At 43.6% G+C, this 23511-nt stretch overlaps 2 protein-coding genes across 5 annotated transcripts in view; one reads left to right on the forward strand and one right to left on the reverse strand.

Moving 5' to 3' along the window:
• Nucleotides 1-6433, reverse strand: part of PPID (peptidylprolyl isomerase D) — a 48572-nt gene extending 42139 nt beyond the window's left edge. For 2 of the 3 annotated variants that reach the window (XM_043513242.1, XM_043513243.1), the window contains exons 1-2: nt 5952-6105; nt 994-1134 (exon numbers count right to left, since the gene is read on the reverse strand). In XM_043513242.1, coding sequence (XP_043369177.1) covers nt 994-1134; nt 5952-6018 — 208 coding nt within the window. In that variant the 5' untranslated portion in view covers nt 6019-6105. Of the gene's footprint in view, nt 1-993; nt 1135-5951 lie in introns of all 3 variants that reach the window. The other variant, XM_038399066.2, reaches the window with a different exon arrangement.
• An 8202-nt stretch (nt 6434-14635) lies between these two features.
• Nucleotides 14636-23511, forward strand: part of FNIP2 (folliculin interacting protein 2) — an 88443-nt gene continuing 79567 nt past the window's right edge. The window contains exon 1 of one of the 2 annotated variants that reach the window (XM_038399059.2): nt 14636-15071. In XM_038399059.2, coding sequence (XP_038254987.1) covers nt 14977-15071 — 95 coding nt within the window. In that variant the 5' untranslated portion in view covers nt 14636-14976. The remainder of the gene's footprint in view (nt 15072-23511) is intronic. The other variant, XM_038399061.2, reaches the window with a different exon arrangement.

Genomic DNA, 23511 nt, shown 5'->3' on the forward strand with positions numbered 1-23511 from the left:
TCCATCTGTAATATAAGTAAAGAATTATTATCCATTTTCATAAAGCACTTTGAGATTCTTGGATGACAGCTAAAAAAAAATAATAATTTCAAAAACCTTATGTCCCAGAGTATAATAACTGTTTTAGAGAAATGTATTTTTCAAAGCTTTAATAGTCTAGTTCCTCAACATATGAAGAAAAGTCCACAATTACAACAGAGCAAGCTGGGATATAAAAAAATTATTTTCACATCAACTAATGATTTCGTATTTAGTATAATGCAGTTTCATATTAGGAAGCCTACAGCACTGACTGTGAGATGTTCTGGCAAAGCATAACATGTACACACAAAACCAGGATTCAGTCCACAAATACAAATCCTTCCTAATAACCTCCACCACCAGCTCTTGTAGAGAAAAACACGAGTAAGCAGCAGCAAAGAAAATCCCTTGCTCATACTGGGCCTTACTCAAAGCCCAATGAAGTCAGTGGAAAGACTCCCACAGCTGTACTACTGCCATTGGAACAAGCCTACTACCAACTACTGATGCACTCTCTACAAAAACATGGTCAAGGTAGACCGAAGATAAAATAAAGAGGGATAAATAATGCATTTCTACTATTCTCTAATCCATTACTTTTCTGAACTGAAAACTCTTGTATTAAACCAAAATAGCTAATGAGTTCATTTTAGAAAGGCCATATGTTATGCTAAATCACTTGTAATATATTTCTACTGTAGCTTGGCTCTGAGTTTTCTTTTTTCCTTTCTAAATCACTAACTCAAAAGTATTTAAATATTGAAAGGCCAAGAAAACTCTCCCTGAGTTCTATGAAAGCCAGACCAGCCCATAACGTAAGTACTGATCACTGTTAGAAATCCACACACATCCCTACCCGCCCAATATTGAAATTAAACTGGTTTCAAAATACTTGAAGTCAACTGTTAATATTATGCAACTTAAATAGAAAATGGGAAAAGAACAACAAAATAAAGATGATTCAAAACTTACTTCTATGGAAAGGGCATCCTTTATAATGAAGAGGCTTTCCAGTTGTAGGCCCTATCCCTTTTTCTCCTGTACATAGTGCACGAAAATTTTCAGCAGTTTTGGGCACAACATCTGCAAACAATTCTAAGACAATTCGACCAACTGGAATATGAGAGAGAAAGAGTGCGCACACATTTCATTCCAATCCTGAAAAACAAGTGGAAGAGCCCAGCATCTCAAGACAAACATGTTTATATAGCAGATCTGTAAGTGTGGAAGGGGGTGGAGGGCGGGGGGGGGGATTAATGATTGAATTAACAGTATTTAAGCCATTGTTAAACTAACCTAATCCTTAAAATATACAATTTTCCATATCCCTCCTACTGCTACCATGGGTGGAGCTAGTGAATTACAGCCACAATGTTTGTTATCATAGATTGGGGTGGGCAAACCCCTGTAGCACCACAGGTCCCTCGCCATTCCCAGGAGCAGCCAGCACCATGTCCCTGCAGCCCCAAGGGGGCGGGGGGGAAGAGGGCTCCGTGCACTGCCCTCGCTTCCAGGCACTGTCCCCCGCAGCTCCCACTGGCCAGGAATGGGGAACCGTGGCCAATGGGAGCTTCAGGGGAGGTACCCACAGGCAAGGGCTGTGCACTAAGAGCCACAGGGACATGGTGCCGACTGCTTCTGGGAGTGGCGCAGGGCAAGGGCAGGCAGGGAACCTGCCCTGGCACCAGTGCGCGCCATCGCCACCCCGGAACTGCTCCTGGTAAGCGGCGCTGGACCGGAGCCCAAACCCCTCCTGCACCTGGCACCCCAACTCCCTGCTCTGAGCCCCCTGCTGCACCCCACACCCCTCCAGTACCCCAACCCCTGCCTGAGCCCCCCTCATACCTCCTGCAACCCTCCTCTGCCCCAACCCCTTGCCCTAAGCCCCTTCCTGCATATCACACACCCCCACACCCTCTCCCGCATTCCAACCCCCTGCCCTGGCCCTGCATACAATTTCTCCACCCAGATGTGGCCCTAGGGCCAAAAAGTTTGCCCACCCCGCCATAGATACAGTCAGTGAAAAACTGGCACCATGAACTGGTTAAGGGGGAGACGATGACAGATGTGTCTAAAAACTATTAGAAAACAATCCACACGTATATATGTGTCAAATTCTGCTCTTGGACATGCTCACAGGACTCACATAGACTTAAAAGTGCACCAGATTTGTGCAGCACATATTCTTGTTAGAACCTGTTGGGAAAATAGAGTTTTGCTTCCGATGAAGTGAGCTGTAGCTCACAAAAGCTTATGCTCAAATAAATTTGTTAGTCTCTAAGGTGTCACAAGTATTCCTTTTCTAATCTCACAAAGCTGCCTTTTTACAATGATTCCATTCCAAGCAGCTGCTAACTGTCAGTGGTGATGAGAAAACAGCTGCAATCTGCCAGTCAATTAAATAACTTCTAAGTAAGGCAATTCTTAACATAATTTTGTTGTACTGAAAGCTAAATATATGAACATTAAATCTAATAATGGAATGAAAGTAAATTAAAATGTTTGAAAGTGTAATTCGGTAAGTTGGTTTTAGTATTTGTTAAAGAACTGCTCACTTTTACCTTGTTTTTTATTCTCAGTATTACTGTTAAATAAATCACACATGAAATTCTGACAATATGGAAATGTTTATTTTTACCTAAATCTTGAAAAGCTAAATTTTCCAAGCGCTGATTTTTCATTGGTTGGTTTTGTTGTTGTTGTGTTTGTGAGTTTGTTTGTTTTTCACAAGCTGGAGGTAAAGTTTTGAAAGTTCTACTTCAGTGACACCCATGATCTCAAGAGGCCGTTGACTAACACACATTTGGAGGCAAAAATACCTATGAAGAATCATTCCCCACTACCTCCAGCTATGCCACTTATTCCTCCCTCTAGCAGCAACTTCCCTTTTTTGCAGCAGACAACTTATGTCCTGTTTCGCTATGACTGTGCCATGGCACCCCCCATCCCCCAAAAAGTCAATGAAGTGACATGAAGCTTTGAATCAGGGTCTACTAGATTTAATCCATCTGAGAGGATCACTTTAATCAAGATGGAACATGGCACGTTGACACTAGTGGTCTCTCTGGGGCAAAGTCAAAACAACTGTGTGTGCTACAATGTATGACCCAGACTGGGTGGTATTTCAGCCAGCCCCTGTCTTAAGTGTGACATTCACGTAGCACCTTGTGCCTTTTGATTAGTATTTGTGGGGTCAGGCCTGTACACTGTGAACTCTTTAGGGTAGCAGCCATGTCACATTGTGTCTCTTTACTGCCATAGCAAGGACTCCTATTATGGTGGTAAATCCCCAATAATTTGCTCTCCCATGTTATGCCCAAGTTCATCGTCAGCCTGTGAAGCCTGGTGCATGGATCTGTTTCTCTGGATTCTGATGGTGTAGCCCTAAGCACCCCTCTCCTCACACTGTATACACTATTATAATCTTTGTAAAAAATATGCCTAGTGAGGTATCATTTGAAAGATAACTCACTGGTCATTAACCTTCTTGCATGATGTATTTACACAGTGTGTATTAAGAGTTTTGGATATATGCTGGAGTTATGACTGAAGTGTGTTTAATCAGGGAGATTTTAAAATAGGTTTATCCTAAACAAAGGAATGGGGTTTACCTCAATTTAAATATAAGCAATAAACAGGGCCATCAAATTAACCAGGGGTGGTGGGTGGTAGCAAGATTGTGGAAAAGAGAGCAATTTGCATTTTAGTAGACACCAGCATGGGAAGAAAGAGCCGGGAGCTTCCATTACCATCAGATGCCATGCAGTCTTCCTCTCAGCTTGAATAAACTTTACTTTGAGGGGTAACTCTCATACCCTCAGAAGAATCCATTTCAAAGGTTTACTGGTCTATAAAGACAAGGAGTCTGCATCTCAAGTGAATCAGATGATTATACACAGTATGACTGTACATAAGAGAATTCAGAGTGAGGTCTTTTCTGAAAGCTATTGACACTCTGCTGATTAATATCGCTGTGAAATGTATGTATTAACATTATATGAGGGAATATGGATACTTAATGATATTATGCTTTGATATCTGTGGCCAAACAGGGAGACACAGGTTCGATGGCAGAGAAGAAAGAAGGCAGCTATTTATCGGTCTCCTATGTAAATTAAGTATGAAAGAATCCAAACAATGGAAGCCCTGTTTATATAGATGTTTATATAGATATCAGCAAGGGAATGGGAAGATCATAGAAAGAAAGAAAAAACAGCAGGAGGTCTCCTGAAACAAAGTTATTAAACTCTGGAAGATATAAGCAAGGACAAAAACCATCTTTGTGTCCAAGATGGTACAGAGAAGTACAAGTCTGGTACAGAGAAGAGAAGTCTGAGATCATGGCTGGCAAGCTGCTGGATTCAATGTGGCTGACTCAGAGCTGTACAGAACATAAGTGCTGGCTGGCTGGCTGCCTGTGTGGCCCAGGCTTGGTCTACACTACAGAGTTAGGTCAGGGGTGGCCAACCTGAGCCTGAGAAGGAGCCAGAATTTACCAACGTACATTGCCAAACAGCCACAGTAATATGTCAGCAGCCCCCCATCACTTCCCCCAACCCTGCTCCCAGCGCCTCCCACCACCAGCAGCCCCTCTGATCAGCACCTTCCCCTCCCTCCCGATCAGCTGTTTCGTGGCCTGCAGGAGGTTGGGGAGGGGGAGAAGCAAGGACAGGGCAGGAAGAGGTGGAGGGGGGGGCAGGGCTTGGGGCAGAGCCAGGGATTGAGCAGTGAGCCCCCCGCACATTGGAAAGTTGGCGCCTGTTGCTCCAGCCCTCAAGTCAGTGCCTATACAAGGAGATGCATATTAACTTCTGAAGAGCCGCATGTGGCTCCAGAGCCACAGGTTGGCCACCCCGAGTTAGGCCAGCATAAGCTGCGTTTTGTCAACCTACCTCAGTGTCTACACTACAGGCTTGCTCCCACGGAAGTAAGTGCCCTACTACCCCAAGACCTCCACAAGAGGCTTATGTATGATAGGTATACTGTAAAAAGAAAAGAAGGACTTGTGGCACCTTAGAGACTAACACATTTATTAGAGCATAAGCTTTCGTGAGCTACAGTGAGCTTCGTCGGATGCATTTGGTGGGAAAAAAAGGTATACTGTAGTTAGGGTGACACAGGATGTGTGTCATTTATGCATTCCTTACATGGGATTCTGGGGGCCCCGAAACTGACAAGAAAGCAGGCTCCCGGCTCCCCAGCTGGGCTGCCGCTGGGTCTCAGCTCTAAGCTGCCTGCCCTCCAAGCTGGGCGCGGGAAGGGGAGAAGCCCGCAGCGGCGGCGGGGGGGGGGGCAGCTGGGCTCCCATCCCCCACCCCCCCTCTTCAGTCACTGGAAGCGCTCCTGGTGAGGCTGCACGCCAAGGCCAGAAGAAGGGAGGGTAACGTGGCCATCCGCCTCCACGATAATTACGGCAGCGGCTGTAAGTCGACCTACCTACCTTCCTTCCTTCCGACTGTAGCGCCGACGCGCCCCCAGACCGGGCGCCACACGGAGCCCAACCTTTTGAGGCCCTCGCGGCTGCCCCCGGAGCACGCAGGCCCCGACCCAAGGCTGGGCTGGCAGCGCTCAGGCCCCGCACGGTGACAGGCCACAAATCCCTTCTCGGAGGCGAGGGGGCTGCCCTACAGGAGCCCCCGGCAGGCTCGCGGGAGCAGCCCCCCCCGCTCCCCGTAGCGGGACTCCCAGCGCGACGCGCTACTAACCCAAAGCGGCTTGGGGGGCGGGGGCTGCACAAGAGCCGCCGGGGTGGCCGGGCAAGGCGCGGGGGGGGGGGGGGGGCGCCGCGGCTGCTGCCCCTTCCCGTCTACCCCGCCCTCCGCGGGGCTGCCCGCCAGCCTTCCTTCCCCGGGGTCTCGCGCCCCTTCTCCAGGGCCACGGTCCCTCTCGCGCCCTCCCTGCCCGGGAACCTTCCCCAGTTCCTCACGCACCGCGCTCGCCTCCGACGTCCACATCGACGAAGACCCTGGGGTTGGCGGCCGGGGACGGGGGCGCCATGCTGCAGCTCCCGGCGGCTCCGCTGGTCGCCCCTCCCCGCCCGGCCACGTGCACGGACTTGGCTTCCGTTTCGCCGGGATCTCGCTGCGGCCGCTGGGCGTTGGGCTCTGGCCCTCCCGCCGCTGCTGCCCTGTAACCTCCCACGGGCTAGTCAGCGCCCAGAACCGTGCCGCCAGAGGGGTCCGTGAGACCTCACCCGCGCCTTCCCTGTCCCATGCATCGGGGGTGCAGACGAGCAGCGTCCGTCTATCCTGGCAGCTGCTGCTCCTAGCCCCCTACTTTGGGGTCGGCGTGGGGCAACCTCATGACGGGACACACCAAACGTTGCACTGGGCGCCCTGCGCCCTTCGTTTCTCACGCTTGCTTAAGTCTGACTGATTGGGGGAGACGTGGGGACCCCGTCCCCTGTAGAGGCGCTTCTCCTCCTCTGCTGATAGAGGATTTTGCTTTTTGTGCGTTAGCTCATTGAATCATTGAGATTTCCTGCCGGTCACGTTGGCCCACAGCCTCGAAGATATTTAGGCTTTGAGGATCTGGGCCCTTGTGCCAGTTTGAGTAGACCCCCAGTCCCTGAGTTCTCTGGCAGCAAGGGGCAATTGACACCTTGGTGCCCCCAGGTCACAAAGTAATCTAGTATTGGGAGGGGAGGGATAGCTCAGTGGTTTGAGCATTGGCCTGCTAAACCCAGCATTGTGAGTTCAATCCTTGAGGGGACCATTTAGAGAACTGGGGCAAAAAAAAAAAAAATTGGGGATTGTGCCTGCTTTGAGCAGGGGGTTGGACTAGATGATCTCCTGAGGTCCCTTCCAACTCTGATATTCTATGATAAAGACATGCACTCCTAACAATAATAATATCCTGCATGGACACAGAGATGCTACTAAAACTGTGTCATATCTAAAAGGCCGGGGGGGGATTTCTACATAAAAAGTCCAAACAAGAACCAAATGTAAGCATGCACATGACAAGCAAGTGGTTGGGGGTATCTCAGCAATTCATGGCTAAATTTCCCTCCTCCTCTCCTGGAAGCAGGACTGGAGTTGGAGACAATTTTTTAGCCCTTGATCCTTTCTCCAGTTTTGGGCAGCTTGATGGACTTTAAATTGTGAGACTGCAAATTTCTAGTAAGCAATATACAGGAAACCTTTGGGTCGTTGTATGTTGAAGTATTTAACTTTATATTGGGTTTACTTTTTTTTTACTGTTTCCAAATTAAAATTAACTAGATAAAATATCTTTTGCTGCACCCTTTGACAGTCTCTTGTGAAGTCTGCACAGTAACAATGCTTTGAGTTCTGAGCCCCCCAAAAATCAACCCCAACATCAAAATGCTTGAGGGGAAAGTCATTTTTGTTATCTTATTATTTATTACCAGTTTGGCTTGGGAACATATTTTCAATATAAAACAAGATGGAAGTGATACTAATTGGGAAAGAACTTTGAGGACCTGGTGTACAAATTTTCTTCTTAATACAGGGTGGACATTGATGTTCCAGTGAAACCCCTTAAATGCAGAGTATATTGTAATGGCTGGACAGATAGCTATAGATCAGCATTCACATTTCACCAGGTCCTTAGAGTGCTTTCCCCACTAATTAGTATCATCTCTATGTTGTCTGGTTTTAGCTGCATCAAGCTGGCTCTCATCCATCTCTTACTATGTGCCAGCCAGACACTGATAGAGTGTGGGGACAGTAGTTCCAAGATCAAAAGATAAAACAAAGTAGAGCGGTCTGTCACCGGTGTACTGATGACACTAGGTCATGATAATTTTGAGTGCCTTTATATAAATGTTGAACAGAAGAGTATTGAGCTCCACAAGGACCATATAGCTGGAAGAAAGAACAGTCATCCTTCACCATTTGGGAACAATTGGAAAGGAGTGAGTGGAACCAGTCTAAGACAATTCCATCTTTCTAAGTCAGGTCGTGCAGCTGTGTCAGTAATTTCAGATGCTCAAAGGCCACCAAAACCTTGAGTCATCAGATATCTGGCCTCAATCCATTGGCCTAAGGAGATCTTTGACCATTACAATTAATATTGTTTCTATGTCACGACCTGGGCTGAAACCTAACTAGGTGATGTTCAGGTCCAGGTAGGTGAGTGGTTAGCAGTTTGTGATGATGCCAACAACTTCTCATTTATCTGTCTCAGAAATGATCACAACCAGGCAGTAGTTGGGCAACATGCTTGTGTGCAGAACAGATTTTTTGAGCAGAGGTCTGAGTAAAGTTTTTCTGAGAGGTGCTGGTAACTTTTCCTCTGGAAGAGTCATTAGCAATGTCTTCCAGGAGAGCATTTAGGCAGTCCCTGCAGTATTTCACTAGCTGGTGGAAGGGAGGGAATGGGTCTAGTTAGCATGTGGTCAATACTTTATTATTACATTACTATAATTTATATTACCGGAGTGTCTATAGGTCACAATGTGCTAGGCGCTATACAGACATAGAAAAAGACAATCACTGCCTCAAAAAGCCTATAATCTAAGATTCTTAATAGACAAGACAAACAAAGGGTGGTAGAAAGGAAGTATTATTGATCTTATTTTTACAGATGGAGAACCAAAGAAAAGAGAAATTAAATGTCATTCCCATAGTCATACAGGAAGACTGGAGGTAGATCTGGGATTTGAATCAAGATATCTGAAGTGACTTAACCACAAGACCATCCTTACTCAATACAGTGATTGTATGATCACCACCTCTTAGGACATCGGTTTATATGCATTGACAGATAGGGGAACATTGGTAAATAGATTCTGGAAAGAATACTGAATTATGTTCTGATTAAATGAATGCATGAGATTCTACATGAAATTTACAAGTAAATGATTTTTTTAAATTGACATAAGGTGTCTCCAAGTAGTAAACTATTGACCTTTTAGAGCCTTATTTTAATTTGAAATAAGAATTTAGGAACTACATCTCTAGGCCCATATTCATTAGCTCTGTTGATTACTGAAATTAATTATTGTAAGTATTTTGAAGATGAAGCAGTAGCTGATTTGCTTACTGAGCTGCTTTATCCATGTTTGACTTCAAATGCTTAATTTTCTGTACATATAGCATTAAGGGACCAATCCAACTCTCATTGCAGTAAATCAGAGTCTTTCTGTTGAATAAGCACTTAAAATTTTCAATATGTATTAAAAACCTTCCCCTCCACTGTCCACAACCTCTTGCCCTTCATATCTCATCCAGGTGTAACTCTTTCTCCACCTGAGCAAGTCAATTATTGCTAACATCTGAAGAAGAGAAGTCTTGCTCTGATGGGTCTCATAAGATCAGTCAGAGACGAGTCCCCCTTACATCACGTAGAATTTATACATCAACCAACCCAATTAAAAAAAAAATTCCGGCTCTTCTACCTTCCTTGACTAAGGAAGCTGTACTTGGGATGGATATAAATATATAATTTAATCACAATAATCCTCATTATAGACCATACATTTTAGGACCGGAAGAGACCATTATTATGATCAACTAGTCTAACCTCCTACATAATATTTTTTGTACTTCATCAAAAAGGGAGTGGCTGTGATAGAGTTAGGGAGCTCTGAGCTGTAGGAGGCCTGTTAGGGCTGCCCTAATGCAGAGACCAAAGGGAAGGCATTCAGCAAAGGGAAACAAATATGCAGCCCCCTTTGTCTCATTTCTGACCATATTTTCCCTCCAACCAGCTCTTTGCCCTGTTCCCCATCCAATATCCCAGCTCCCTCCATATCCCCCACTTCAGGAGAGAGGTTATGAGTGTTATTGCTACATTGCCATGCATGTCCCTCTAATAATATATCCCCAAACTTCCTTTCTCCCCTCTCAGTAAATACCTCCATAAGCCCCAAGTAGTGGTCCCATAAAGCAGGACAGTTCCTGCCCCAGCAAACTGGAAGTACTGTTGTGATGAACCTCCTGGAGTGTGAGCAGAATCAATCTCTTTCTGTAGGTGAGATAGTCAAAATTATGGTGAAAGGGATTTAATCTGGACGCTATTTGGCTTGCTTATTTTTCTTGCGTATTGTGTCTATTTTTTCTTTGTTTTATACTAATTTTCCATTAAAAAGGAAAAGCATTTCAATATCAGCCTCCACATCCTGAAAAAGGGAGCAAATGTGATACTTCCTGTCACACAGCTTTTTGGAGATGAAAGCTGGCATGATACTAACTGACTGAATTTTTCACACCAGTAAGAGTCTTATATAAACCATGAATTTCCTAGAGTGGAACTAGGTATTTACATCAAGAGAAAAACAAACACATTTCAAGGAATTAGTGTTCTCTTTACTTGATAACATTTTGTACAGAATATATAAAGTTGAACTCTGTTTAAAACTTGACATTCAGACTCTACAGTTAGGCACCATCACTTTAACTGATGAAAGAACACAATGCCCTCTATAATAAACATTTCATTAATCTTTCTTGTCAAAAAGCATTCAGGGGAAAAAAGCTGTATAAGACAGATTCTCTCTCATTGTCTTGGTTGGTACAGCTAACTTGTACAAAATATCAGAGTTCAGGAATAACCCTAGCATTTTTCTTCTTCTTCTTCTCCACAGGTCTTTGATCATGATGAAATTGTTACACACTAGGATTTCTGTCTATTAAATATAGTTATTTTTTTTTCATTCCTTTATTCTTTATTAGACTGTGAACCTGCATTTGACATAGGGAAGAAAAGTTTAAGCTGTAAGGGTTTGATTCTGCAAGAGGCTGAGCTCTTTAGCCCAGTTCAGCAAAGCACCTAAGCATATGCTTAACTTTAAGAATGTGAGTAGTTTTATTGACTTTAGTAGGTTTAATCATGCTTAAAGTTAAGCACATGCTTAAGTGTCTCATTTGATTGAGACAGAGCACTTAGCATGATGCAGGAGTGAACCCTAACTGAAAAATATGTAGTGGTTCAGGAGAGTACCATGTGCTAAAAGAGAGAAAGACATTTCTAGACGGATTTTAAAAAGGAAAACTCTTTGAAAATCTTGCCTTGCAGTTCACTGACAAAGGGGGTTGTTTGGCTCCTAACAGGATTTAGAGAAACTGTCATTAAACTGAATTCAGATGTATCTGGTACATCCTAAACTTGTGAGGTAATTTAAAAAGGAAAACCCACCTATGGCATGTTGGAGTAAAACTCAAAGAGGAAGGATGGGCTAAAAAGGTTAAAGGGAAAGTTATGCATTTATCTTCCACCAGTGTTCAGATGCCCTGACCTCTAGAGGAAAAAAAGGTGCAAGAAAAAATGAGACTGCCTGACAATGTACATAAATGATGGGATGGCTTTCAAAAGATTATAAATGCTCACCTTTTACAGCTATGCATTTTCTTAGTTTCTTTCTCCTCCACCCCCACCACACTATTCAATATTTAGATTGCAGTGATTAAAAGAAGACATATCTAATAAACCTTTTTGTTGATTTTTAATATTAGAGACCGTTAAGGAACAAGTGCTTTATTCTATACATCATTGGTGTTTCAGAACCACTCTGCTAAGATAATTACTTCAGAGGATCAAATCCCTTTAAAAATTCTTCCACTTTTAACTGGGTATGTTCTTTATGTAAAAGACAGTGAAACTGTTCATCTATATCATAGCAACACACCTTGCTACCACATTAGCCAAGAGGGTGGGAAAGGTTGCTGCAGCAACAGCATGTTATATAATACTCCGTTCAACCAAGAATGAGTAAGCTACTTAGGAGTGGGGAGGGAGGGGTTATTTTCTACAGACCCCAGCTCTTTGCTGCTGGCAGCTTGTCTAGCTGCTTGCATGGTATAATACATTCTTTTTGGCAGTGATATTTCCTAAATTGATCATATTTTATTCAGTATTTTGAAGTGCCAAGAAAAATTGTATTTAATTATTTTTACAGCGCCCAAAATGTGCTGTGTGCATTACAGAACACATAAAAAGATATGGCCCCATCCTCAAAGACTTTTATAAAATATACATCACCATATCAAACAATTGGGTCACTTTTTGTAAACTCTTCTCTGGTTAATTGAAACTCTGGACTAAATAAAGATAAAGGTATCTTCTGAGTTTACTCATAGGTTGAGCTCTTGTGGAGCTCCTAAGCTTCTCCATAGATCCTGCAAAACTTAGCTTTGATTGTGAATAGTTTAGAAGCTCTGCAGAGCTGAAACCTAAGTGGTGTGCTCAGGATTCAGAGACAGCAGCCAGAGGCATCAGCCCTAATAGAACTGGAAGTTTCTTACATGCCTGGCTTCAGGCTGGGGAAGATAGGTATGTATTTCAGGGGTTCCTTTTTGGTTCCTTCCCTGCACTGTCCTAGGTGCAGAACCTAGCTCCTAAGCTTTGTAGGAATGGAGCTTCTGAAGAATTACTCTCCTGTGAAATTTAGGAGTTCTGCAGAGTTTAACAGGTTGTTGATTATCCAAGCCTCCAGTTATCGAAAAGTTTTGGGTGACAACCTATCAGCGCCATAGTTTACTGATGGGGACACAGATGCTACCTCCATAAAGACTAGCTTCTCTTCTGACAGAAGAGTGTCATCAGTTAGATTGTCTCTTATAGTAAACAGGGTGTATAGTAAACTCTGGATAGAGTCTATGAATATGTGTTTATTTTTAATCTATCACATTTCTATTTACATATTCTCCTGGTCTCTGGAAAAGCCCTTCTGCTTCACAACCTGTTAAACTTTATCAGCAAATGGCCTATTTTTTGTTCCACTTTACTTGCTCATGTTTTGCACTTATATGTATGTGAAGAAGCAACCCATCTTTCTTGCCACTTATACTATACTTCCAAACTCTGTCAACCTTGCCTGAAAAGCATGTGACAGTGCACGATGGTTGTGGAAGTTGGTTCCCTAACCGGGGCTCAGTGTGCAGCTTCATTTACTTCATAATTATTCAGAAATTGCCATCGGAAGTTTGAAAGGGCCCAGCAGTGTCTGTATATGTTGGTACCAAACTGAGATGACAGTTACTGTCACACATACAAACACAAACCACTGTGAACCAGTTTTGTACCAACCATCAACCCTCACGTAGACTAGAGCTCACAGTCTTTGCAACAGCAAAAGTTGCTTGAGAACTTTATGGAAGAGACATAGTCCGCTATTCAGGGGTTAGATGCCTACATTAAAGATCATCCTATTGTTAACTATGGGAGCAGCTGCTTACGTACCCTAGTACCTTGAGATATCATAACTGTATATATACAGAGTTTGAACTGATTGGGGTAGAGTTAGTTGGCAAGAGAAAGAAATCTAATTTCCTTTTCTGTGGAGCATCTTATTTCTCTCTCAATTCTATTAAATATCCCTGCCAGCCACGATGACTTTCATCTTGGGCTCATATAGACATTTCTGAAAAGCTTCTCCTGTATTATTTAACTTTGTTTTGCTTTTGGAATAGCATTAAATGGCATGAGGTTTCCAAAAAATGGGGAAGATGTTTCTGGATCCTCTTCAAAAGCTTTTCCCAACCGCATATGCACATACCACTAGTCCTTCTACAAGGCTCTTCACCTCTCTGCAAATCAGTCAGGACAAGAATTAGTCTGTAGCCTCATCATGGGTGGGAAGAGGAGGAAGGTGCAAGACTGCACCAGGGCCCAGTCCCTCTCTTAGGGGAAGTGCAGGGACTGCTTACTTCAATTGACCACATTGGGCTAAATTGCCCCCCAAAAGTCAGCCCCATGTCTTTTCCTGTAGTAGACTGTGGAGTTGGCTATATGCAAAAAAGGCAGCACATCACACCTTTCTAACCCATTTTTGAAGGATAAGTAATTAAAAGAATGTGGGCAATAAGATGTGTGCCAAACAAAACCACCCAAAACAACCCTCCCACCATAACCCCCAACAGAACGGTGGCATAAAATAATCAGATTATTTCACCTGTGAACCAAACAAACCATGAAAAAGCAGAAATGAACAAAGCCACAAAGGTCCCAATCCTGCAGAGTCCCAATGGGAATACTCAAATGGTAAAATTAAGTATATGCCTAATCAACAAATGAGGGCCAAAGTTTGGATCCTTGATAAACAGATAAGCTGGCATTTCCTCAGTCTTTGGATCAGCGATCTCTGTCAGTCTGTTACAGAGACAAAGGCTAGAAGAAAAAAATAATCCCAAAGTCTCCAAATTCAGGATCTGGACTTGTTCTGTTACAGAGAAAGGGCCCAATGGCAAAGCTTGGATCTGAACATTCACAAAATTCAATGGACTTTTTGGACCCAGGGATTTGGTTTGGGCTATCTCTGATTTTAGGGAAAATGCGAAAATCCGCCCAATAAACCCGAGATTTTTCAATAGCAACAAAAGAAAAAAAAACAAAAAAACCCTCTGTTTGTTAGAAACAGCAAAAGTTGCTTGAGAACTTTATGGAAGAGACATCGTCCGCTATTCAGGGGTTAGATGCCTACATTAAAGATCATCAAATTATGTGCATAATTTTTAATAATTTACTTCACTGAGAGGAAACCTGCCTGGGAACTGGGAAGGGAGAGAAATCTGATAAAATATTTGTTGGAAAGAATCAGAAATCCTGTCTTTACTCCTCTTCCGCCCATCCCCTTATTCAAACACCGCGACCTCAGAGGACTGTGAAACAGGGCTCGTGTCCCTTTAACTCTGGCTCTTGACCACGTGTCGGGGGAAGGGTTGGAATCCCGAGTATCCAATGGAGAACGTTCCATGGATGTTGCGCGTTCGGATCCCAGGCTGAGAGGGGCTCGTCCTGCAAGCGGGAGCTGTCAGCGCCTTTGGGCGAGGGGTTCGTCTTCTTTAGTCCTATGATTGGTTGTATCCTCCCTTGCTGGGAGTGGGGACGCTGAGCCAGCCGTAGCCCCCGTTCCCTCCTGCGTGCAATGCCGGGCGGCCACGCTGCAGCGGGGATGCTGCCCCCGCCGCTCTTACTATCGCCAGCCCGCTGAGCGTGCGCTACCCGCTGGGGCTCCTGTGAGTACGGGCGGCGGTAACAGCAAGCAGCAGCATGGCTCCTACTCTGCTCCAGAAGCTATTCAACAAAAGGGGCAGCAGCTCGGCTTCTCCCCCCAGCAGGGCACCTAAGGAAGGGCCTGTCTTTAGGTGAGAAACTGTTTCTTTCATGCCAGGGATATTACTAAAAGGACATTATCCAAGGAGTAGGGGAGCCTTATTGGAGGCAAGAAAGCAAGCTCGGTGCAGGGGCACCCGCAGGAACGAAGCGGTGTGTATATATCCCCAGAGCCAGCAGGAGCGCGCGCACCCCCAGCTTTTGTCATTTTTGATCACCCTCGTATCAATCTGTTCACGTTCACACAGTGCTTTGGAAACGTGAAGCGCTTTAAGAAGTTGGTATAATTCTTATTGGTAATAGTTTGCTTCAGTACTTTTGATTCAGAGCCAGCTAGAGAGTTAGTGCCTCTGTTGGGGAATATTCTGCAATTTTAGATTGGCCTCTGATCTAATAGGTTTGGGGAAATAGCTTTTAGAAACGGCTGAGATTTCCACAAGACCAGACACTTGTACATGTTTGGGAGCTATTTCATTACAAACCTTCTGTACAAAAGTCATTTTGTTAAGCATTAATGTTGTACTACCCTGTTCTGTGTGGATGTTTGAGGTCCAGTGCCAGCTACCTTTCAGGGTCTTAAATTGGGTAAATGAGCTTTAACTGTGATGGATCCTGGGGTGTGGTCACTCACAGTTTGGGTATCTGCCTCAGACCATCTTTCCTCACTGTGAAAGAAGGTCTATAACCTTTATTCTCTGGATTTTTTTCAGTGTAATCGGTATCAGACATAACAGCCTAATCCTCAGTCTTCTATCTAAAGTGTTTCTCAGTCCTTCGGGATTGTCCTTAAAATCTCCACACTTTTGAGCAAGTTACAACTGCTGTAAGTAGCATGGCCGCAGGTGCTCTAACTATGAATATGATGGGGTAGGCAGCAAAACTGACAGTTATTGAGTCTCAGTGTGAACCAGATTAATTGAAAATTGGGAATATACTGAGTTCCTGAGTTAAACAAAATGGTTTGATGTCACTTCACTACTGCACTTAAATAGTGCAGGAAAACACATGCAAAAGAGTAGTGGGGGCAGAGAACCAGGTGAAAATTATTGTTCCTGTATAGCTTCTTTCTCTCTACTGTCTTCTGCTTCTTTTTTCTTCTCTTTGATGTCTCAGCCATTTTGTCTGGATTTCAAATCTCATATGCATAAACTGTTATAGTTTTTAATACCAGACTCCAAATAAAATAATACAGGAAACATTCTACCTTCATCTTTCTTAGTGTTTGTGTCTTATTAGTTGGGTAATTTGAATTAAAATCTTTTCTTTTTAAAATATAAGTTGAAATGTATCTTACCTTGAATTCAGGGTTTCATCTTTTGTTTCCTCTGATCATGTGGAACAGCTGCATGCCTTCCATTGCTTTAGGTGCTTATGATTTCATGAACTTTTGCACATGAAACATATAGGGATTCCTTTAGAGGCTTGGATGTGTAATCCTGATTTGGTGATGGCTTTAAAAAAAATAAATAACTTGCTTAGAATGTGGTCCGTATGGGTTATTTAAGTGACAAGATTCTGGATCCTTTTTCTATATCTTATCTGGTCACAAGACTAGGGTAGTCATGGCAAGTGAAGTAAATGGTATTGCGTCTATGTCCATCCAAATCTTCACCTGACTATTCACCATGACTCGCTTGGTCTTGTGAGTAGATAGCATATAGAAATGGATAAGATTCCTGACTTTCACCTCTTGAAATGCTAAGAATGCTGTGGGGAGTGAGACTAGGAGTAAAAACAAACAAATAAAAAGACCCTATTCAACAAGTGACTTAGTGCAAGCACAGGGGATCACCAACATAGAACCCTTTGACTTCAGAGGTGCTCTGCATGAATCAAATGTCATCCGCTTGAAACAAATTGCAGGATCAGAGCCAACATTGGGTAATGTCAGATCTGGATTATATATCCGGATTCTAAAGTGATTGCTGTAAATGTTATGAATCACTGGGGAATCTAACATTATTGCCACATTATTTCTAGAGTGTTGCTTGTGGATTGGGAAGACTTAAAATGGCCAGGCCCAGAATTCATTGTACCTTTAAATCATAATGCAGACAAAAGCCTTGTGGTACTGGGAGGCATGGAAAAAGTCTGAAAGAGCGAAAGCATGTGTTATGTACTTGTCCAGAATTATTATTAATTTAAAATGTATGCCTTAATGTATATTGCTTTGGACCAAAAGTGCAAAAAACAATTAAGGTGCAAATCCATTTGCAGAGATTTAATTTTAATTAAAATGTCCCCAGGTCTACGTTTAAGGTCCTGATCCTGCAAGGAGCTCCAGGTAGGCAGACTCCTGCACAGAGTCCCATTGAAGTCAATAGGAGCCTGTCAGCATGGAGCTCCTTGCAGCAGCAGTGCCTGTAGTAAGGTAGTATTTTTATTTTATTTTATTTTATTATTTACTATACTGAGTTTTTTGAGGCTACTGAATTTCAGTTTAGAATATTTAAATATTCTGTTAAATTCAGAAAACTCTAACTTTTTATTAACAAATTATTCATATATCATGCCTTTTAGGATTGTATGCACTTGTTCTGTAGTTTTATCTCTCCTTCTGTCCCCCAATTTTTTTTTTTTTTGGTTTTCACTTCTATCTTTTTTTTATTGTGTTCTCGGGTTATATGCCTGTTTCTCTCTCTCTCTCTCTCTCTCCTGTCCTCCCCCCCCCCCCCATGGAATATTTAAATCCTCAACACTCCCATTTTTAAATAAATGTATGCTGGTAATGCATGGTTCACAGTTCTGTTCCCGTACACAACCCACACTTCTTCATTTAATATGGGTCTTCGCTTTTTTTTAACTGAACCCTCAAATCCCAGCCTTCCTGAATGTGAAGCCGTCCTGAAAACCCTTAATGTCATCTGCTACTGAATTTCAAAGGATGAGCTGTGACAGCCAACACTAAATATTCTGGGGGTACATCTTCAATTTGGTGGCTTTTAGCTCAACATGATTCAGCAGAAAGTTCGTTGGGAAAGATCTTTGTACTAATGGGGACATGTGGCTGAAACTGGCTGGGGAGAGAAGGGGATGTCTTCTATTTTTACCTCTCCTCCAGTCTCTGACCCTTACATTCCTGTGTCTGCCTTTACTGTTTCTCCTGGCACTCATTAGCAGATGTTGTGAAATTGATACAATATTTGTAAATTTCACATCTTTCCACAGGGTTTCAGCCATGAAACTGACTAGAGTCTTGTTACCTTCACTCTACTACTGAGAAAGTGTTGAACAAGCAGAGCACGTGAAATTGTTTATGGCAGTGAATGCAGCATGTATGTTTACCTGCCTTGTGGGCAGGTGACATAAGAACGGCCATACTGGGTCAGACCAAAGGTCCATCTAGCCCAGTATCTTGTCTTCCAACAGTGGCCAATGCCAGGTACCTCCGAGGGAATGAACAGAACAGGTAATCACCAAGTGATCCATCCCCTGTCACCCATTCCCAGCTTCTGGCAAACAGAGGCTAGGGACACCATCCCTACCCATCCTGGCTAATAGCCATTGATGGACCTATCCTCCACGAACTTACCTAGTTCTTTTTTGAATCCTGTTATAGTCTTGGCCTTCACAACATCCTCTTCCACAGGTTGACAGTGCATTGAGTGAAAAAATACTTCCTTTTGTTTGTTTTAAACCTGTTGCCTGTTGTTTTCATTTGGTGACCCCTAGTTCTTGTGTTATGAGAAGGAGTAAATGTGTGCATTCAGTGCAAGAAGCTCATGGCCCTCCTTGGTAACCAAGTGCAGGCTCTGGAGACCAGAGTGGCTGAACTGGAGGAGCTCAGGGAGATAGAGGAGTACATGCATAAGACTTTCCAGGACACAGCAGAGCATGCCCACCCCTAGTCTGAAAGCTTCTGCACTATTAAGGAGGATGAAGGTCTCAGGGAAGGAGAACATCAAACTGGAGCAGAGGGAAATGATCCCTTAATTGGGACTCTCTTTCCAGATGATGTGAAAGTATTGTCATCCTCTTGCACTGACAGTACTTCTCTGGAGGAAGGGACTCATGGTATTAGGAAGATGCAGGTAATAGTAATGGCGGATTCAATTTTTAGAAATATAGATAGTCGGGTTTGTGATGACTGGGAGGCCCGAATGATGAATTACCTGCTGGTTGCAGGCCTTTCAAGACACCTAGACAGGTTTATGTGCGGTGCTGGGGAGGAGCCGGTGGTTGAGGTACATGTAGGTATGAATGACATAGGGAAAGATAGGAAGAGGTCCTGGAGGCCAAATTTAGTCTGCTAGGTAAGAGATTAAAATCCAAGATCTCCATGGTAGCATTCTCTGAAATGCTTCCAGTCTAACGTACCGGGCCAGTAAGACAGAAAGAACTGCAGGGTCTCAGTGTGTGAATGAGATAGTGGTGCTCTGAGGGATTTAGGAATTGGGGAACCTTTTGGGAAAGGAGGAACTTACACAGCATGGGCTAAACCAGAGGTAGCCAAACCATGGTTTGTGAGCCGCATGCAGCTCTTTTACAGTTAAAGTGCGGCTCATGGAGCCTCCCATGTCGTCGTCCCCCCATTTTCAACCTATCCAATGGTGGGGGAGCTCAGGGCTTCTGCAGTGGGTGGTGGGGCTAGAGGCTTTTGCCAGAGATGACTGCTGCCTGCTGGGGGGAGGAGGGGAAAACAAAATTTAAAGGTTTGCCTCCCCCTACAGCTTGAGTCACACACCCCCAGGCCTCCCTTTTTACACTCAGCGGCCCCTTCTTGTGGTTCCCAGGTGTTTGCCATGGCCTCTCCGCGCAGAACTAACACCTGAAACTGCAGGGAGGGGCTGCTGCTTTATCTCCAAAGGGAGAGGCAGCAGCAAAAGCCACAGCTCTACTTGTAGCTCCCAGCTGTTTGCCTCTGCCTCTCCCCGGAGCCACAGCTTGCCAGCTCCAGCAACTGCCATGCAGGGAGGGGGCCCAGTGACACCATGTGACGGAGTGGGGCCAACAAACCCTGGCAAAAATTGGTGGGCACATGATTTCACGTGCCCCAAGACTGCCCTCCCTGTGGGGCTGGGCCCCGGCAGGTGCTTCCCACGGGGCTGAAACCCGAGCAGGCGCACACCAGCTCTTGACCTTCTGAAGATTGTCGTATGTGGCTCAGAGGGTCAATAAGTTTGACCGCCCCAGGCTATACCTAAACCAAAATGGAGTCAGATTGCTGGCATGTAAAATTAAAAAGATCATAGAGGAGGTTTTAAACTAGGGTCTGGGAGAGAGTCAACAGGTATGGAGGAGCACGCGGTTCAGAGAGATACATCCCTTGGGGGAGGATTTATTAAAGGGGATACTCTATATCTTAATAAAGAGGATAGAAGTTGATAAAGTTTAAGTAGGAACTGAAGAGAAACAGTCAAACAATAGAGTCCCCTTCATTTATATTACATGAAGGCAGACAACTAAAAATTGACAAACTTTATAAGTGCTTGTATACAAATGCTAGAAGTCTAAATGCTAAGATTTTGTGAACTTAAATCAGCCTTTGTACCAGATGACTGGCAGATGTCTAATATAATGCTAAAAGAACGAGGCGTATTTGTGGCACCTTGGAGACTAACAAATTTATTTGGGCATAAGCTTTCGTGGGCAAAATCCACTTTATCAGATGCATGCAGTGGAAAATACAGGGGTGTGTGTACACACACACACACACACACACACACACACACACACACACACACAGAGAACATGAAAAAATGGGGATTGCCATACCAACTCTAACAAGAGTAATCAATTAAGGTGGGCTATTATCAGCCGGAGAAAAAAAAACTTTTGTAGTGATAATCAGGATGGCCCATTCCAAACAGTTGACAAGAAGGTGTGAGTAATAGTAGGGGAAAAATTAGCCTGGGGAAACAGTTTTTAGTTTGCGTAATGACTCATCCACTCCCAGTCTCTAGTCAAGCCTAATTTAATGGTGTCCAGTTTGCAAATTCATTCCAGTTCTGCAGTTTCTCGTTGGAGTCTGTTTTTGAAGTTTTTTTTGTTGAAGAATTGCGACTTTTAGGTCTGAAATTGAGTGTCCAGGGAGGCTGGAAGTGTTCTCCGACTGGTTTTTGAATGTTACAATTCTTGATGTCTGATTTGTATCCATGTATTCTTTTGCATAGAGACTGTCCAGTTTGGCCAATGTACGTGGCAGAGGGGCATTGCTGTGATATATCCCATTGGTAGATGTGCAGGTGAATGAGCTCTTGATGGTGTGGCTGATGTGATTAGGTCCTATGATGATGTCCCTGAAATAGATATGTGGACAGAGTTGGCATTGGGCATTGTGGCAAGGATAGGTTCCTGGGTTAGTGTTTTTGTTGTGTGGTTGCTGGTGAGTATTTGCTCCAGGTTGGGGTCTGTCTGTAAGCGAGGACTGGCCTCTCTCCCAAGATCTGTGAGAGTGAGGGATCGTCCTTCAGGATAGGTTGTAGATCCTTGATGATGCGCTGGAGAGGTTTTAGTTGGGGGCTGAAGGTGACAGCTAGTAGCGTTCTGTTGTTTTCTTTATTGGGCTTGTCCTGTAGTAGGTGACTTCTGGGTGCTCTTCTGGCTCTGTCAATCTGTTTCTTAACTTCAGCAGGTGGGTATTGTAGTTTTAAGAAAGCTTGATAGAGATCTTGTAGGTGTTTGTCTCTGAGGGATTGGAGCAAATGCGGCTGTATCTTAGAGCTTGGCTGTAGACAATGGATCATGTAATGTGGTCTGGATGAAACCTGGAGGCATGTAGGTAAGTATAGCGGTCACTAGGTTTTCGGTATAGGGTGGTGTTTATGTGACCATCGCTTATTAGCACTGTAGTGTTGAGGAAGTGGATCTCTTGTTTGGACTGGTCCAGGCTGAGGTTGATGGTGGGATGGAAATTGTTGAAATCATGGTGGAATTCCTCAAGGGCTTCTTTTCCATGGGTCCAGATGATGATGTCATCAATGTAGCACAAGTAGAGAAGGGGGTTAGGGGATGAGAGCTGAGGAAGCATTGTTCTAAGTCAGCCATAAAAATGTTGGCATACTGTGGAGCCATGCGGGTACCCATAGCGGTGCTGCTGACTTGAAGGTATATATTGTCCCCAAATGTGAAATAGTTGTGGGTGAGGACAAAGTCTCAAAGTTCAGCCACCAGGTTTGCCGTGATATTATCGGGGATATTGTTCCTGACGGCTTGTAGTCCATCTTTGTGTGGAATGTTGGTGTAGAGGACTTCTACATCCCCTTGCTAATTTTTCCCCTACTGTTACTCACACCTTCTTGTCAACTGTTTGAAATGGGCCATCCTGATTATCCCTACAAATTTTTTTTTTCTCCTGCTGATAATGGCCCATCTTGATTGATTACTCTCGTTAGAGTTGGTATGGCAACCCCCATTTTTTCATGTTCTGTGTGTGTGTGTGTGTGTGTGTGTGTGTGTGTGTATTCCTACTGTATTTTCCACTGCATGCATCTGATGAAATGGGTTTAGCCCACAAAAGCTTATGCCCAAATAAATTTGTTAGTCTCTAAGGTGCCACAAGTACTCCTCGTTCTTTTTGCTGATACAGACTAACATGGCTATCACTCTGAAACCTAATATAATGCTGATTTAAAAAAAAAAAAAAAAGTTCCAGTTGCAATCATGGCAATTACAGTCTGGTAAGTCTGACTTCAGTACCAAGCAAATCGGCTGAAATTATAGTAAAGAACAGAGTTATCAGAAACATAGATGAACCCGATATGTTGGGAGGAAAAGCTTTGGTGAGGCATGATTTTCCTTTACAAATCTATTAAAATTATTGGAGGGAGTCAACAAACATGTGGACAGGGATGATCCAGTGGATATAGTGTACTTGGATTTTCAGAAAGCCTTTGATAAGGCCCCTCACCAAAGACTCTTAAGCAAAATAAAGAGTCATAGGATAAGAGGGAAGATCCTCTCATGGATCAGGAACTGGTTAAAAGATAGGAAACAAAGGGTAGGAATAAATGGTCAGTTTTCACAATGGAGAGAGGCAAATAGTGGGGACTCCCAAGGATCTGTACTGGGACTAGTGCTGTTCAGCATATTCATAAATGATCTGGAAAAAGAGGTAAACAGTGAGGTGGAAAAGTTTGAAGATACAAAATTACTTTAAAATCGTTAAGTCCAAAGCAGACAGCACAGAGTTACGAAAGGGTCTCATACAATTGGGTGACTGGGCAAGAAAATGGCAGATGAAATTCAGTGTTGATAAATGCAAAGTAAGACACATTGGAAAACATCATCCCAACTATACATACAAACTGGTGGGGTCTAAATTAGCTGTTACCACTCAAAAGAGGTCTTAGAACTATCCTTGATGACTCCATTAAAATATCTATTCAGTGTGCGGTCAACAGTCAAAAAAAGCTAACAGTGTTAGAAACCATTGGGAAAGGGATAGAAAACAAGACTGTAAATATATTAATACCACTGTATAAATCCACCTTGAATACTGTGTTCAGTTCTGATCACCCCATCTCAAAAAAG

Source organism: Dermochelys coriacea, chromosome 4 (genome assembly GCF_009764565.3).
Source record: "Dermochelys coriacea isolate rDerCor1 chromosome 4, rDerCor1.pri.v4, whole genome shotgun sequence".
Classification (NCBI taxonomy): domain Eukaryota; kingdom Metazoa; phylum Chordata; order Testudines; family Dermochelyidae; genus Dermochelys; species Dermochelys coriacea.